Source organism: Panthera uncia, chromosome X (assembly GCF_023721935.1).
Source record: "Panthera uncia isolate 11264 chromosome X, Puncia_PCG_1.0, whole genome shotgun sequence".
Taxonomy (NCBI): domain Eukaryota; kingdom Metazoa; phylum Chordata; class Mammalia; order Carnivora; family Felidae; genus Panthera; species Panthera uncia.
Genome location: NC_064817.1, coordinates 73626741 through 73645724, shown reverse-complemented (window position 1 = coordinate 73645724; position 18984 = coordinate 73626741). Strand labels below are relative to the sequence as shown.

The window sequence follows — 18984 nt, the reverse complement described above, 5'->3', positions numbered from 1 at the left end:
GACCTGAGCTGAAATCAAGAGTCAGATGCTTAACTGACTGAGCCACCCAGGTGGCCCCCAAATTCTTCAATATTAAACAATTTAAGAGCTCTATAGTATGGAAATGTTCTCAGGCACCGCTACTGCAGAAAGCAAATACTACCAAGTTCATATCTATCACAGAAAAGGCTGTTTAAAATAGCTGACAATTACCTTTGTCATCATATAGATCTACCTATGGCCAAATGTTTAAATTGCTTAGAACACTACACCAAGTTCATGTGTCCAAATCTTACTGTGTTGGTTACCTTAGTTGTGTACCAACTCTGTGCAATGTCAAGTAATAATATTAATAAATTGAATGTCTAAAATATGAGAATTTTAGAACCCTATTCTTCTTTTAAAATGTTTATTTATTTATCATGAGAGAGAGAAGGGGAGGGGCAGATAGAGAGGGAGAGAGAAAGCTCCAAGCAGTCTATGCACTGTCAGTGCAGAGCCCGATACGAGGCTCGATCTCATGAACCATGAGATCATGGCCTGAGCCAAAATCAAGAATAGGACTCTAAACCAACTGAGCCACCCAGGCATTCCTAGAACCATATTCTGGTCCATCATGCAGATATACTAACATTTGATAATATAATATATTATTAAAATACTTAAATTATCATCATTGAAAAAAAAGCATGTGAAATAGAATAAAAATGCCAATAATTAACAAGAATGTAATTTGATTTGCACTAAAAGAACAAATGGTAGGTAAAACCTAGGAGGGAAGTGATAGCATCTTTAGTATTACTATTAATGGAACAAAAGGAACCTAATCATACCAGCTTCTCCTTTCAAAGAAAATTACAAATATCCTAATAGCACCACATGTCACAGAGCAGTTACTTTTATTGCCTTCTATTAAAAGCAATCAGATGCTAGAAATCAGATGCTATTCTTCTATTAAAAGAAATCAGATGCTAACACATTGCCAGGAGCATGTTATCAGTCTACTCTTATCACATGAAGCCAGACACAGTTGAATCTCAGTAAACCATTCAAATGGAAGGAATATTGATAATCAACAATAGTTATCTTTGCCATGTAAACGCATCACATAGTTTGTTTAGATTCCTATAAAATTAATTTAAATTAACAAATGTGATCCTGAAGCCAGCATTAACAGGTAACAGAAAGCATAAGGAAATGGTCCTGAAGAGGTAGGGAAAAATCAGACTAGTATTAATATTTGGCCAAAGATAAACCAAAGGCAGATCACATATGGAAAACTTAGCCAAGGATGGATAGCAACTCCAACATATGTTCACTCTTTCTAGATTGGCTTTATATTGGGATATATGCTTTGCAATACACTGTACATAACTTTTTTTAGTGGGCAAATTAAATCATTCAGTTCTGTCACTTTATGAGTATATTTTTACTTGGCCCAATTGATAGACATATATTAACACTATAAGCTAGGTAGCATTGGGTAGGCAAGAATAAGGTACTTCACGGGCATGATCATACATAAACAGTCTATCCTTATCTGTGGAACAGATGACTGGATCTTAAACAGAGATTTTTTTTTTATCATAGAGCTTTCATCGGTACAGTCACACTGCAGAGAAATGTAGTAGTATTTATAAGCATGGGCTATGGATTCAGCCTTGTTTTAATGGATCCTATTTCCATGTCCTTGCTCATACAGCAAGTATAGCAAAGTGGTGAAGCATGTGGGCTGTGGAACCATCCTGCTTAAAGTTGGTTTCCAGCTCAACTTTGCTCATTTGCAAAATGGCTACAAAAATGGCATCTATATCATAGGACTAAAAAAAACTTAAATGAGGGGCATCTGGGTGGTTTAGTCAGTTAAGTGTCAGATTCTTGATTTCAACTCGGGTCCTGATCTTGTGGTTTGTGAGATCGAGCCCCATGTTGGGCTCTACACTGATAGCACAGAGACTGATTGGGATTCTTTCTCTCCCTCTCTCTCTGCTCCTCCCCCACTCATACTTGCTCAGCTTTATCTCTCTCTCTCTCTCTCAAAATAAATAAACATTATAAAAAATGAAATAATCCATGTAGAACATTTAACAAAGTATCAGGCATATAGTAAGTGTACCACAAACATTAACGCTTCTAATTGTTAAAATTGTCAATTTTGTTGTGAGTCTCTTATGTGTATTTATCTTCATTCTCACAGAATTCCTTTTGATGGTCCTTCTATTTCCTGATCATTATCTTATTTTAAAGTTCTTTACATAGAGATACTAAGGGATTACATGGATTCCTTAAGGTCAAACAACAAATCAGGAATTAGACATTTACTTATGTACACTGAAGTTCTATTTAAAGTGGACCAACCACCATCAACTGATGAATGGATAAAGAAATTGTGGTTTATATACACAATGGAATACTACGTGGCAATGAGAAAAAATGAAATATGGCCTTTTGTAGCAACATGGATGGAACTGGAGAGTGTGATGCTAAGTGAAATAAGCCATACAGAGAAAGACAGATACCATATGGTTTCACTCTTATGTGGATCCTGAGAAACGTAACAGAAACCCATGGGGGAGGGGAAGGAAAAAAAAAAAAAAGAGGTTAGAGTGGGAGAGAGCCAAAGCATAAGAGACTGTTAAAAACTGAGAACAAACTGAGGGTTGATGGGGGGTGGGAGGGAGGGCAGGGTGGGTGATGGGTATTGAGGAGGGCACCTTTTGGGATGAGCACTGGGTGTTGTATGGAAACCAACTTGACAGTAAATTTCATATATTAAAAAATAAAAAAATAAAAATAAATAAAAATAAAAAAAAAGAAAAAAAAAAAGAAAAAAAAAAAATAAAATAAAGTGGACCAACCATAAATTATACAACTTTATTGTCTAAATAAACAATAGGCCACTAGTGAAAAAACCCTACCTTTCACATTTGAAAATTTTAACATCTGTAGAATTTACATACACAAATATATATTGGTATAGCTTTATATATTAATATATAGCAAAATTTATATATAAAATATAAACACATAAATGAAGTTAATAAATATATTTTATATAATTTTACATGTTTACATAATATATAAATCAAATTTATATATATAAGTATATAGCCATACACACACACACACACACACATACACAGCTAAATACAGAGAATTACTAAATCATCACAACTAAACTGGGCAAATTAACAAACTACCAAAGCCAGACTGAATTATGTAGATATCTGGTATTTAATCAGTCATAAGATATACACACACACACACACACACACACACACACAGACCAAATGAATTATTAAATATACACATTTCCTACTATGTGCAGACATTTGGATTTAGACCCATATTTTATTTGCCTTGGCATTATGAAACTGTAATTCGTTTGTGTGTTCAATGCACACTTACATTTGCCAGAAGCTGTAGTACATGCTGGGAAAAAACAGTAAATTAAATGGAAATACTTCTCTCTGCCTCCAAGAAGTTCAGTGTCTGATGAGGGACACAAGTGAGTAAGATTATAATATATTGTGAAGACTGCATTATGATGGAAGTGACATCTAAATAGACACCAAATGATGAACTGATGAAAGTGTGTTCAGAAAGAAGTTGCAAAGTCTTGTAACTGTCTCTGTTACAGGAACAAAAGAGTTCAGTCTAAGGACAATTTAGGCAAGTAAATAAATTAGGCAGTTAAATACAGAGGCAAATGACCTTGAAACACATGAGGAAGAGTTTAGATGCCCCTTTGAAGACAATAATTTGTTGTTAGTTAGTGAAATATTCAAAGCATGGGAGTGCAATAATAATTTACACTTTAGAAAGACAATTCTGCCTAGGCTGTAGATAACGGATCACAAGGAAATAAGACTGAATGCAAAAACCAGTTAGAATTCTGTTGAAGTCATCAAGGAGAGAGATGTTATAGAAACTGTAATGGCTGGGAAATAAAATTGCATATATTCATGTGGTAGGCATCTTCTTAAATGTTTCCCAAATGCAACCTGCCCCCTGGTATTCATGCCCTCGAGTAATGATGAAATTAGGCTAAAAAAGACTGAGTTCCTTTCTGTTTTCATTTGCTCTTCACTCCTTCCTGGTGTGTACGCTTTAATGAAGCAAACTGCCTTTTATGAATAGCACTACTGAGAGGTCTCTGAGGCAAGGAACTGAGGGCAGCCTCTGGACAACAGCCAGCAAAGAAAAGTGGAGACCCTCAGTCCAGTAGCCCCAAAGAAAATGAATGCTTCCCAAAATCATATGGGTGAGCTTAAGAATGATTATTCCCCATTCAAGCCTTTGTATTAGACCATAATCTGACATGATATGCTTCCTGGTGAGGGACCTTGAGGCAGAGGACCAAGCAGGACCTTGAGGCAGAAGACGAAGCTGAGCTCTGCCAAGATTCCTGAAACTGAGAAAATGTGTGTTCTTTCAAGCTGCTCAATCTTCAAGTAATTTGTTATGTAGCTATAGGTAACTAACATTATCCACAAAAATAAAATAAGAAGTTAAAGTTATTTTAACATGATAGTCATACACAAAAATGTGAACGTGTTTTCAAGTGCAATTGTCTTCCTAGAGGCATGTGTTAAAATGAAACTGATATGTTTACGCTATAATCTTGGATTTCTTGAGTCATCTTCCATACAGTATCAGTATTTGGAAAGCACCTAATAACAAAATTTAGCTCACTTACTCAATCCTTTTGCAATATATACATGTATCAAATCATTAAAGTGTACACCCTAAATGTATACAATATTATGTCAATTATATCACAATAAAGCTGGAAAAAATAATTAAAAAAAACAAAAGATGAAATTGATATAAATAATAATAATAATAATAATAACAAAAAGGAAAGTTTAAAACTAGGGAAAACTTAGTAACAACCATATATCACTGAATAACCTATTAAAAAGAAAGAATTAGGTGTGCCTGGGTGGCTCAGTCAGTTAAGTGTCCGACTTCAGCTCAGGGCATGATCTCAGTTCGAGCTCTGTGTCAGACTCTGTACTGACAGCTCAGAGCCTGGAGCCTGTTTTTGATTTTGTGTCTCCTTCTCTCTCTCTGTCCATTCCCTACTCACGCTCTCTCTCCCTCTCTCTCTCTCTCTCTCTCTCTCTAAAAAATAAGTAAACATTCAAAAAAATTTAAAGGAAAGAATTAAATTTACTCTCACTGACAAGGACTAACCGACTAAAGAGATTACTTATATATAATGCCTCAGAAAAGCTACCATATTTGAATTTCTCTAAAGTAAATATATTTCTTAAATCAGAGAAATCTTTTTCATACTTCTTATATCATGCAAGATATAGTCTGGAAATTCATTAAGTGCCATCAATATACAACTGGAATAAAACATACCCCTTTGCGGTTTTATATAGCTGTGTTAAAATTTTCCACTGGAATTTATTATAAATAATTTCCATTTGGCAAAATAAACCTTTTTTTTTTTTCAAAATAAAACAAATTTAGGGACGTCTGGGTGGCTCGGTCGGTTAAGCATCCGACTTCGGCTCAGGTCATGATCTCGCGGTCTGCGAGTTCGAGCCCCGCGTCGGGCTCTGTGCTGACAGCTCAGAGCCTGAAGCCTGTTTCAGATTCTGTGTCTCCCTCTCTCTCTGCCCCTCCCCTGTTCATGCTCTGTCTCTCTCGGTCACAAAAATAAATACACGTTAAAAAAATTAAAAAAAAAAAACAAATTTAGCTAGAACAATAATTGTAAATGTCAATGAGTATCTGTGTGAATTGTAAATGCTATCAACTTAATGCCTGCTATTGTGCCTAATCAATACAATACTTATCTGCAAAAATTACTGAAATGGGGAGAGACAGTCTCACTAACTCATGGCTAAAAAGTGTCATATTAAAATAAGACAGTGTTTATAATGTTATGAAGTTAACCTCAAAGAAGCTCCATGAAAACCTGCTCTAAATACTTTATATATCCTATGTATATTAATATATCCTTACCAAATGCGTAATGACATGAAGACCACATTACTAAATTCATTATGAGAAGAGACAGCCTCAAGTCATACCAATGCTTTACAATTGATAGATTCTATACAGAAAATACCTTTAAAAATCTTAGAAAAAAATTATTCCCTTACATGAGCATACAACTTTCTAACTTTGGTTTAAGTTCTAAAGAACTGACTTCAGTACCAGGATAATACGATTACACACTTCACAAGATAATACAATGTATGTGAAACTATAGCATTAAGAAAGGATCAGTAAACTACGCAATAACATGTACAAATAGCATAAAAGCCATTAAAAGCCATTGTTAGGACTCTTAAATGTAGAGAACTGATGGTTATCAGAGGGAAGGTGGTGGGGGAATGGTTGAAACAGGTGATGGGGATTAAGAGTGCATTCAGTAATGTATAGAAAACGTTGAACTACTATATGGTACATCAGAAACTAATATAACACTGTATGTTAACTATACTGGAATTAATTTTTTTTAAAAATAAAAAAAAAATCAAAGCCATGGTTACAACATAAGAAATTGATTAAGAATAAACCTGGGTTCAAACTTCAGCTTTGACACTTACTAGCTATGTAAAAAAGACATATAATTAAATCCCCCATAGTCTCAGTTTCTCTACCTATAAAACAATAATAATAGTATCCAGGGTTGATGTGAGGATTAAATGAGATATGGATTTAAAATGCTTATGCAGTTGTTGGGACATAGTAAATGCTTAATAAGTGTGCTATTAGTATTATTAGTAGTGATGGTATTAGTGGTAGAAGTAGCACAATGACCACATCATCATCAATATAAAAAGATAAGCCATTTTGATGCCTACTCCTTTAGCAAGATGAAGACACATGGTCTCAGTTTCTCTCTACAGTTAGCAACTCTTATAATTAATGTCATGCATCTCTGGCTCACAAATTCCTCGTTTCCTCTTCTACATAACAGAGGTAATTTGTTTGATGCTGTAACATGCTAATCAGAAATTAATGTATGTATCATCATAAGTTAAATTATATACAGGTATATATGGTGTTTAGTTGGCTGCTTGAAAGAATTAAGCCTTCTTGGTTTGTTTCCATGTGTATTAAAGCTTGTACTACAGAGCATGCATATTGTGTCATTAAGATGACAGATTGTTTGTGAGGACACCAGGTCTCTCAGCACACTTTAGCACTATTTTATAGGGAGCAGGCACTCTGGGACTGACATCTCATTATTTTCAAGCCAATTCCAAGAATTTCTATATTATAAAGACAGACATGAATTAGATTTTACCACTCTCATGTTTTTTTTTCATTACTACACTAAATATAGAAGACTGTATTAAGCAACAAAACAAGGGTGGCTATATTCAAAAGGATCCAGCTGATTCAATGACTAAGAAACACAATTTAAAATATGATCCTAGAGGAAAAGTGCTTTTACATAAATACATCTTCAAATTCAGTTCCACCATAATTTTGAAGCTATGTCCAATATCTCAAAATGACATTTATATGCATTTGAAATAATTATAACACCTCAATTTTCTGTTATTACTAAAACTAAATTACACTACAGGAATATATTATTGAAGAAGCTAAATTTCATTAACGTTTTATGTTTATTTATTATATTTTCTCCAAGCAACATTAAAACCAAACAACTTCCACACAATCTTTATTCTTCCTGAAGCCTTTAGAGAACTTTAGAAATTCTAATTAGAATTAGCAGTTATAACCTACATTTCTTATTATTAAGTTTAGTTAATATTAACCATCATTACTTTAACTCTTATATAGTATCACTCTTAACTGTAATTACTATAGATTTTTAAGGAAAATGATACTATTTCTATAGCTTTGCTAGGTATGTGGTCCCAAATACCAGCAAACTGAATACTAAACTAGAACCCATATACAAATTCTAACAGTAACATATGTAATATATATTCAAAATTACTAACAGGGTCTTTTGCAGCTGCATCTAATACATACATATTTTTTTTCATTTAACCAGAGAGCATTTTGAGGTATTTTTTGTCATACACCATCATTAATGCTTATAAGAACCTACATATTATAATCATGGGAACACAGAATTTGGGAACTAGAAGACCTTAGAGATTAAGAGTAAGAATTCCTACTGATCAGGATATCATCATGTCTTGCCCAAACTACTGGTGGTTTATTCACAGTCAATGCTCTATCACATATTTGTGAATTCCCATCCTCTAGATGTCTGCCAAAGGTCTGCTCAATAGTCAATTATTAAATTATTGGGTACCTAAAGCTTAAAGAATAAAACCCCCTTTCCTCAGTATAAAGTTCCCTTTACCAGTTTCACCTTCAAGTCCCAACTCAAAAGGCTGTGCTTTCAACAGCTGTACCTAACCCAATACACACCCCACCCTGTATGCACCTCACCCCACCTCCAAACTTTTCTAATAGTGTTCTCTGACTAGAATGTCTCCTTTCCTTCTTTCTCTTTTGAAATTCTACTTAAATATCAAGGTCCAGCTCAAATTATACCACATGTGGGATCTCCATTTGCCCTACTCAAAAGGAACTATATTTCCATCCTGGGCTCCTATTAAAAAAATATCTATGCTAACATGAAACACAACTTGACTAAATGTAGTGTACCTCTCTCTCTCTCTCCCTCACTAGATGGTAAGTTCCTTGGTGCAGAAAACAAGACCTTATTCATTTCTCTCTCTCCCAGGGAATATAGTAACTTGCATATAGTCAGTACTCTACAAATAAAAATTAAATGAAATGAGACATCCATTCTCTCCTAAATTATAAATAATTTGGTTTATTAATAAAAAATTAAAAATTGTTTGTTTTCTCTATAACTCTAAGTAATTCAAATAGAAAATATAATTTGATGGTACTCCCACATATTATTTACACATTTAAATATTATAAGAATTAGAGGTATTGTTTTTAAGTATATTTATTTTATTTTGAGAGAGAGAGTGTGAGCAGGGGAGGGGTAAAGAGACAGGCAGAGAGGATCCCAAGCAGGTTCTGTGCTGTCAGCGCAGAGCCTGATGCTGACCTCAAACTCATAAACTGTGAGATTATGACCTGAGCTGAAATCGAGAGTCAGACACTCAACCGACTAAACCATCCAGGCACTCCAGGAATCAGAGACATTTAAAAATTTCTTTCTATTTAGCAGTCTGAAGCACTTGGAACTCCTAGGTTAAACATTTTCTTAACACAGACTAGTAATGCTTTCAATGTATTTAGGGAGAATGGAGACATGAGCTCTCCAAGATTTCCTTGCAACAGGAGAAAATTCTCAGAGGCTTTGGAACACCGGGTCTAAGAGCTTCGGAAATAAGTCTTAGAAACAATGAGTGTGTTTCTCCTTCCGGAACGCAGCTGAGTAGCAAACAAAAGCAAAATGGGAAAGAAAGTGGATCCCTGGAGCTAGGAGAGCCAGGGTAGTGTATTTGGAGTTCACTGGAGCCAGAACCTCCTGATTTCTTACTGATCCTGCCACCTGTTGGCCAAATTATGAATCAAGGCACTGCAAGTGACCAGGAATTTCAGCTGTTATAGTAAGATCAATCAATAGTTACTAAGTGTTATTAAAATAAATGGGAGTATTGTCTCATTAAATTTTATTTTGGCTACATTATTTATGTCTGGAATATGCTACTATGCTTAATTATTCCTTTAAATGTCCCTTCAGAAAATAAATCTTAGTAAAAGTAAGATTACTGAAAGGTGCCCCTGACCAGATTTATACTCAAATATTAAAACTTAGGAAAAGTAGAAATAGTAGTATCACACATAAAATTCAGAGAATGAGAGCTAAGAATAATGGGAATGTGGTGTTCTCATAATTGAGGAGATGAAAACTTTTATATAATTTTTATTAGGTTTTAGCAGCTGCAGTAAGAATTGCTTCTATTATAACTGATTGGCTCTACAATCAGTAGACCTGCTCAGAAGACCAGGAAATTCTCTTACTGAATTAACACCTGTATTAAGTATCAACAACTAAAGGAAAACACACATACACAGACAGCATCATGTTAAATGAAAGGGAAAGGGAATTAATATTTGTTAAGTGCCTACTATACTAAGTACTGTGCTGGGTGCTTTAAATATATAACCTTACTTAATTCTCACAACACTACTAGATAAACATTAGTCTACTCATTTTATGGATGAGAAAATTCAGTCTCAGAGGTTACAAGTATTATAGCTGGAATACAAATACTTGTGACTCCATCTCTGGCCTTTTCCACTATACCATACTACCTTTAGAAACTCTCTAATGGATTTTACACTTACCTCTATCTCTCAAATGTCATTTTCTTCATTTGTAAAATAGAGTCTGGGCTTAGTCACTTCTAAAGCCCAGAATAACTCTACAATTTCATGACACCTTTGATTCTTCTGGGACTCAATACAAATAGATCAATAAGTAAAAAAGCAACTACTCAATATAAAATAAGCAAAGAACTAGAGGGAGAAGTTCACAGAAAAGTAAATTAAAAGTGTCTTCAAATGGAAGAAAAGCTTCTCAACTTCACTCTGAATTTGAGAAGTCAAAATGATAACATGGATGATTTACCTCTGAGATGGACAAAGGTTGCAGGGAAATAGATACTTATATTTTAGGTGCCACTATAGACATGAACTCTTTGGAATGCAATTTGGTAATATGTATCAAAATTATAAAAGTACACAGCATTTCATCCAGGGATTTCACTTCTAGAATTTGTCCTACAGATAGACTTACGTGCACAAAGTTACATACAGATTACACGTTCATCACAACATTGCTTGCAATAGCAGAAGAGACCAGAACTAATCTAAATATCCATTATTTAGACTGGTTAAATAAATTAGGATAAGTCCATACCACAGAATTCTATCCAGTATGAAAAAGTAACACAGTAGACAAACATAAGCTACTATGGAATAACATCCAAGTATGTAAAGTAAAAACAGCAAGAAGCCAAAAACAAAAATGACAAATACACAAATGCTTCTAGAAGCACAGACTATTTCTAGAAGAAATGTGAGAAATTAGTAACATTTTTACATTGTCTTTCTCTGGGGAAAAAGCTGTAAATCTGGGATAAAGGGATAAGTTTATCATGCATCTTTTTTTTTTTTTTTTTTTTTTTTTTTTTACTATATGACTACTTTGATATAAGCATTTTACCTTTTTAACTTACAAAAACATTTATAGTAAATAATAGCTCTGGAGTCACTGAAAAACCCTTTAAATGTGAAGGTTACTGTAGCAAATAAGGAAAAGAAGTAATTCCAGGAATTTTTTAAAATGTCAGATTTCTTCTAATTACCTCTGATGTGTGTGTGTGTGTGTGTGTGTGTGTGTGCGTGTGTGAACTTCAATCTACATGCAACAACAAATACAGCAAAAGCACCTCCAGTGTGCAAGATATAGAAGGGCTGAAAAGGAATAATTTTCACCTCTCTCTTTCTCTGTCGCTTTCTCTCTCTTAATCTTCCAAAATTCCCATTATAGGAAATGATGTGACAAATCATACAAGTGAATGGTAAGGCTGCCAACTCCAAGTGCATGGGCATATGGAATGTATCAATTTCTTGTTTTGAATACTCATCCAAACTGAAAAAATCCTAACTTTACCTGAACTATCAATTTTGCAATAATTAGTAAACTAATAGTTAAAACACCAATGATTATGAGATTGAGAAGTTATCTATATAGTAACAAAATTATGTGTGAAACTCACAAGAGGATAAAGATCTAATAATAAACAAAGCACTCCATTATCAAATCAGTAAAATATACTCAGTAGGTACCAGATTTTGATGTTATTGCAGAAAATACACTTGTAGGAAAAAACTATAAAACTTCCTAAGAAAACAAATTGATAAGTAATACAAGTGTAAAAGGAAAGACCATTTATGCACTATGGCACCAATCTTATACCAATTTCATGAAAACTTCTGTGCCATTAGCATTCTGTTACATTATTTTCTCTTACATGGTGAATTGACAACTTTATCTCCTCTGCTTCTCAGTAGAAACGATTGTATTCTAACAGAGGGATATAACTTACATATTAAACAATAAAAATAAACCAATATTTTCAGATGGATAACATTTATGCAAATTAAGTTTAAAAGGAAAAGCAGCTATTCTTCTTTAGTTACTTGGTAAAATCTACTTAATAAGTTAATCTATTTATGTTTGTCCAGTGTGGAAAAATTATACATGTATACATTACTAGAAATTTTTTGCAAAGCACTGAATTCAATATATCAGAATAAGAAATTTGTATTTTAAAAAATAAAATGTAGGGGCGCCTGGGTGGCGCAGTCGGTTAAGCGTCCGACTTCAGCCAGGTCACGATCTCGCGGTCCGTGAGTTCGAGCCCCGCGTCAGGCTCTGGGCTGATGGCTCGGAGCCTGGAGCCTGTTTCTGATTCTGTGTCTCCCTCTCTCTCTGCCCCTCCCCCGTTCATGCTCTGTCTCTCTCTGTCCCAAAAATAAATAAAAAACGTTGAAAAAGATTAAAAATAAAATAAAATAAAATAAAATAAAATAAAATAAAATGTACCTTTTATCTGGGTAGCAAAGTTCAGTGCCAGTTTTGCAAAGAGATCTGGATTTTCAAACTTGTCCTCCTTAACTTTTAACCAGAAACAGTTCTCAGATAATTCTTTGGGCTCAATCTGAAACAAAAATAACAAAGATAAGTTTCTAAATTATTACTTCATTTTTAATTTTTCAAAGAATTCAATTTCACCAAGGTTCCTTTATTCATCTATCTACTGAATCAATTTTAGGATCCACTAAAATAACACTTTTTAAGTAAATATTCATTGGGGAAGTCACAGAATTCTATTGGTGTACCGAAAAATACACAATAGCAATAAGGCATATAGCAAATTACATTTAAAAAAATCTTCTACTGGAAAGCACCTTAAAAATAATTTAGTAAATCCCTACCCTAACTCACATACATTTTGTTCTGCTCTTGGATTTTTAAAAATGAGGAAACTAAAATTCAGAAAAGTGAAAAAATTCTCCATGTTTACTGGCCAGGATGAAGGTAATAATTATAATAGATGACATCCTCCATACCTTCTATAATGTGTCAGGTACTGTTTTAAGTGAATTGCATATATTACCTAATCTAATTCTTGCAATAATCCTTTGAAGCAGGACCTATTATTATCTCTATGTTAAAGATGAGTAAACTGAGCCCCAGAAAGTTTAAGTGGCTGCCCAAACTAGTAGATGGCCAAGATGGGAATTAAACCCAGGCAGTGTTGTTCCAGAGAATTTTGCTCTTAACCAGTGAACTGCAATTCAAAATTAGGACTGTACTTGTTCCAGTACAGCATGATGCTCTTTGATATGTAAGTACCATTACACTGCATGCTCAAATGCTAAGTGAACATATCACTTCATTTACACACAGAGATAACTGGGCCAACAGCATCTGGATGCTATAGTTTGGTGGATTGTACCTAACAAAAAAATAACTATATTCCAAAAACATGTGTACCTCATTTACTCTTATGAGAAAGTAAAAGTATATTCTTAACCTAAAAAAAAAAGTGGTTTAAGCATGATTCTGGTCAAACCAATTACTAGGTAGATAATGTCAGATTTCTCTCTAAGGATGTTCTTGGATAACTCATTTCCCCAAATGGTGGTCTGACTAATTGTATTTTCATTAGAAGATTAGTTCCTAGTAAACAGGGACAGTGTCAATCTTGATAATAAGCCTTTAAAAAGACATATTCTTATAATAATAAAGTAACATAACATTCAAAAGACAAAAAGAACTTTCATATATTATATCAAAAAATAGTTACATCACTAATGAATACTGTCACCTATTCCATACTACCTAAATATTTAAAACTAAAAAAAAACCTTTCTCTAAGAACTAAAATAACTAAGATAAAAGGGCTCAATAATAATGGAGATTATATTTGAGAATGTTATAGTACTTAAAGTTAACAACAGTATTAAGAATCGAAATTACATTTCATTTAGTGATAGATTTCATATATTCTTCTCTAGCACCATTTTCACTTTGGTTTTCCTTTTGCCTTCTCCATAAATTTCAAATTATCTGTGGAATTTCCAATTATCTAGGTACTAAACTGAAGGATACACATAAGATGGTGAACTCACAAAAGGAAAGCAAGTCAGTAGTAATGTTCTCAAGCATTATACAATTCTCATAGGCAGCAATACTTATTCACATATTAATAATCAACTATGAATGGACAAAGTCAAAAACTACTCCAGTTGTAGCATTACCTTTGACCAGTTGATTCTCTTCATGGGTACCTCAGGTTTATATATTTTTTTCTGCTTCATCCCATAAGGCAGATCCAGTGGTGCTCCTGGAGGAGGAGGAATTCCTGGGGGAAATGGTGGAACAGATCCCCCAAACAAAGGTGGTGGTGGTGGTGGTATACCAGTCATTCCAGGTAAAGGAGGTGGAGGAGGAGGGAGAGCTCCTCCAGGCAGAGGTGGTGCTGGTGGAGGTGGTGGTGGTGGGGATAACCCACCACCTGGCCCTGGAGGAGGGCCTGGAATTCCTGATGAACCTGAGAGTCCATGTCCCTGAAATATATATAATACAATGTTTAAATGCTTACAGTAAAATATAACAACAAAGAAAACTTATCCGTACACATTGTTGGTTTAAAATTATATAAACTTTAATTTAGTAATATCTAAGGGATTAATGGTGACTGAAAAAGACTCCCATAGATTTTTGGTAAGTATTATAAATTCTGGACAATGACTACTTCTGCTAATGTACTATAAAAGTTGGCTTCCTTAAAGATTTTGTGAAGCACTCCTCCAAAAAACTGAAAATTATCTTTCATTATAAATATATGCAAAGAAGTACTGTAAATGTCTTGAGCCTATGAGACTAGTTGGTTTGAATATGGATAATTAATTCAATCATAGATTGGATTCCCTTGGAGCCAATTAGCTTTACACAGAGTCTGTCTCATAGTACCAGTAACTTATCAGTCTTCTAATGCCAATAATTAATACTAACATCCATTTGCATGGTAATATATGTTTATCAATTTTTTTATATCTATTATTTCTCTTCATTGTTATTATAAGCTTGTAATGTAAGTAGGGCATTTTTATCTCTACTTTATCTCACTGCTTATAGATAAGAAAACTGTAACTACAAAAAGGTTAAATGATTAACCAAAGGTCACAGAGTCTGAAATGTGGTTAAGATTTGACTCTGGTTCTTCGTATACTCAATGTGGTCCTCTTTCCACTACAGCAAACTACCTCCTCATAAATGGGAGTCATTTGCCATGAAAGGAATTAATTCATACAGATTGAATTATGAGGAGAATATAACTTACTTCTACCACCAGAAAGTAATTGAAACTCATTCTCTAATGATAATGGATAAAAGATGAAGAATATCTCATTCCAAACTGTCTACTTTTTAAATTACCTGTACCTGTTTCTTTAAGCCATCACTGGTCACAAAGGTTCACTTCCAAAATAAATTAATATAAAAGTGAAGGTGTTTATTATAAACATTCTCAAGAAAATCCTACCAATGAACAGACATATTTGGATTCAAGATATGACATCAGGTTAACTTAATGAAAAATTTAACATTAATAAAATTGCTTGGCATAGTGTTATTTTTATTTGGGGAGAAAGTCTTCTTATCTTTATTAATACGAATTTCCAAGTTGGACTACTTAATTGTACTAACTAAACTTAGAAATGCCTTTACAAAATAGATAAATCGAAGCATATTTTTGGAGCAATCAATTTAAAGGACTGACTTATTTATAAGAATATTAAAAATTTATCATGGAAATGTTTCTCATAATATTTAATATGCATTGTCCAAATATTTTATTCATATATATGATGTTTATGTGTGTACAATACACATACAAACAATTAAAGTGTTTGTACACTTAACAAATGACAATCTTCCTCTGGAAATTAGTAAGAATTGAGATAGTATTAAAATATGCAAAATTATTTTCACTTTACTTTTAATGCAGCAAAATTTTAGAAAGTCTGATTTTTATAGTCTTGATTGAGATCAGAGAAATTATGGAGAAAGTAAAAATATTTTTTCTGAAAATTTTAGGAAATTAGTAATTTACTCTAAATTTTATATATAAATGGATTTATTGAATACTTTGAAAGGTAAAATTGTCCATCCATTTTTTTATTAAAAGAGCATAATTATGTTTAACATCAAATTTTGTCTCTATAGATCATATCTAAGATAAGAAACTTGTGCAAACATAAAAATGCTATCACTTTTAACACAGGATTTTATTCAAGTTAAATGCATGCTTTACAAATTTAATAAAGTATCTCAAATAAATGCCACCAGCCTTTAAAAATCAAATCATATCAGCCTTTCTCCTCCCTCCCATGAACAATTAGGAATGGAACAATTAAATTAGGCTACAATAGAGCATTGAGAATTGAATATAGCCAATGAATAATTTAGTATTTGGCACAATTTTGAGTACACTATAAAGAACTATGTGACTCTGCACTTTTAGAGATCAGTTAATTTAATAATAAATAAGCAAATACTAAATAGTAAGGTCCTGTGCTAGGGTGACATTGGGCAATGTCACCATCTGGGAGGGAAAAAAAAAAGAAACTGAGTTCTCAGAGATGTGAAAAGGGTAGTAAGATGACACAAGAAAAGAGAAAGATTGAATGAAAGAAAATTATAAAATAGCTAAGTGAAACAGACTTATTTTCACCAGAGTTCCTTGGTGACTTTTGAAGTCATTTCTTAGTAGACTGATGGATACATATCTAGTCAAACAACAAGTATCTACTGAGCATCCACTATGTTAAGAGGTGTTAAAAAGAAAACCACCGGCCCCAAATGGCATCAGTTAGGCTGAGTCACCAAACTGGAGCTTAATACATAATCTAACTGCAGTTTCAACATCTCCAAGAAATATAGTCTTAAAAGGTAAGTAAGGAATTTTTCCATCAGCAGCCAAAGAGTCTGCCACCTAAATCCTCTCCATCCCCTAAATGAAGAAGAGGTAATCTGCATAACACTTCTTGCTTTTTCCCCTAAGGGAAAGTGTCAAGGCCTAGAATAATCCTTTCCTTTCCATAAAAACTTTATTGTCCCACCCTCTTTCCATAAAAACCTTTCATTTTCTACAACTCCTTGGAGTTTCCCTCTGCTTACTAAATGGAATGCTGCCAAATTCACAACTTGTTTAATAAAGCCAATTAGACCTTCAAAATTTACATAGTTTAATTTTATTTTTTAAGAAGGTAATCTTCAATTTCTTTCTCAAACATCGTTTTCATTAATTGGATTTACAGACTAAAGTATATAGTAAAGACAAAAAAGGAAATGCATACATAGGAAAATGACATTTTTCTCACCAACATTATTAATTTCCATTTCTTAATATGCATTTAAAACATAAAAACTATTGAGAGTTCTTAAAATACTAAAAATAAATAAAAAGTACTGAGAGGACTTAATCAGTTCTATAGTTTAGACACCATAATTAAGATTTTGAGTGTATATGGGTGCTTTTCATCATAGGGGATATAGGTAGAAATGTAAATTTCCTATGTTTTGAAATTATGCATCCAATTTTTCAAATCATCATGAAAATTTTGTCTCCAAAACAGTCTTGCTTATGTAATATATTCCATTAAAAATATTCAGGGAAGCTTAAGCAACCAGTGTCTCATTTTTATCCAAACAGTAAAATGATTTATTTTCCAGGAAAATCAAACCTGTAGTTATTTCAACTAAAATGAGAAACTGCCAAAAAGTCTGTTTGTGGTCACATTTTTCCTTCCATCTAACAAGATAATTTTCTACCATTGAACTCATTATGACATGAAATAAAGTCTATATCTTGTTTCATTACCTGGGTTCGAAGTTGCTGGATTTCTGTTTCAAGCTCTTTAATTTTTTCTTCTCTTTTTTGAAGTTCAGCTTGAGCTTCCTGTCGAGCTGTGAATTCTTCATCAAACTGCAATGATCACCACCATAAATGTACAATTAATAACATAGTTTTGAAGAAGTTTTAAACAATGTTATGTATTAAATAAGTGGAATGTGTTTTGCTTCACTGAACTCCCAATTTCTTCAGAAAATCAAAGCTCTAGATTATTTTCATGACAATTAAGCACACCCCTGTGGGGATGGAGTATTGCTTATGGTATTAGTGAAAAAGAAATGTGGCCCGAAAACCAAGGTAAACAAACCTACTTTCACTTCCAAAAAAAAAAAAATAATAATACAAAACAAAATTTTAAAAGGGTGGACTGAGATCTCTCTCTTCACATATAATGAACATTTATATTGTTTTTTTTATTGAAAATTAGGTTTTAGAATTAATAATTTCCTTTAATGTTTCATCCCATACCTTTAAGTTCATTGAACTGGAAAATGAAATCTAAAAAATTAGCCATCAAGCAGTTCAACTCCTTAACTGTATTTAATCTTGAAAAGAGATTGTACTTCTAGAATGCTCAAATGATTGTACATTAATACAAATGAGAATATTCCTATTACAATCTTAATTGTCTAGCATCCAAAAAATGGTGTTCCACAAAATGTGAGAGAAAAATGGCATTCTCCTTAGGATGGTTAACCAAAACATTTGCATAAAATGTTGTAAGAGAGAAAGTGAAAGGTTAAATTATGGTGTGCTGTGTGGAGGAGTTAAAATGGAGGAATAGTACCAGGACCCTATGCTTGCCTCATCTCTCAAAACATTTAGATAAACATTAAATCATTCTGAACACCCATGAAATCAATCTGAGGACTGAAAGACCAAACTGCACAACTAAAGGAAGACATAAGCCAAATAGTGGAAGGTAGTAGGTGTAGAGATCTGATCTGGGGGCAAAAATAATTGTGGGTGCTGCAGTGGGGAGGGAGCCCTGATCACAGAGGGAGTGGGGGGAGAGAGAGAGGGAAGGGAAGGGAAGGGAAGGGAAGGGAAGGGAAGGGAAGGGAAG

The 18984-nt window shown here is 33.4% G+C and overlaps 1 protein-coding gene across 6 annotated transcripts in view; it reads right to left on the bottom strand.

Annotated features, from left to right (window-relative positions):
- The window catches only part of DIAPH2 (diaphanous related formin 2), a 974644-nt gene that overhangs the window by 680348 nt on the left and 275312 nt on the right, over positions 1–18984 (bottom strand). For all 6 annotated transcript variants that reach the window (XM_049644714.1, XM_049644715.1, XM_049644712.1 and 3 more), the window contains 3 exons: positions 17886–17990; positions 14260–14568; positions 12539–12653 (listed from right to left, as the gene is read on the bottom strand). In XM_049644714.1, coding sequence (XP_049500671.1) covers positions 12539–12653; positions 14260–14568; positions 17886–17990 — 529 coding nt within the window. The remainder of the gene's footprint in view (positions 1–12538; positions 12654–14259; positions 14569–17885; positions 17991–18984) is intronic.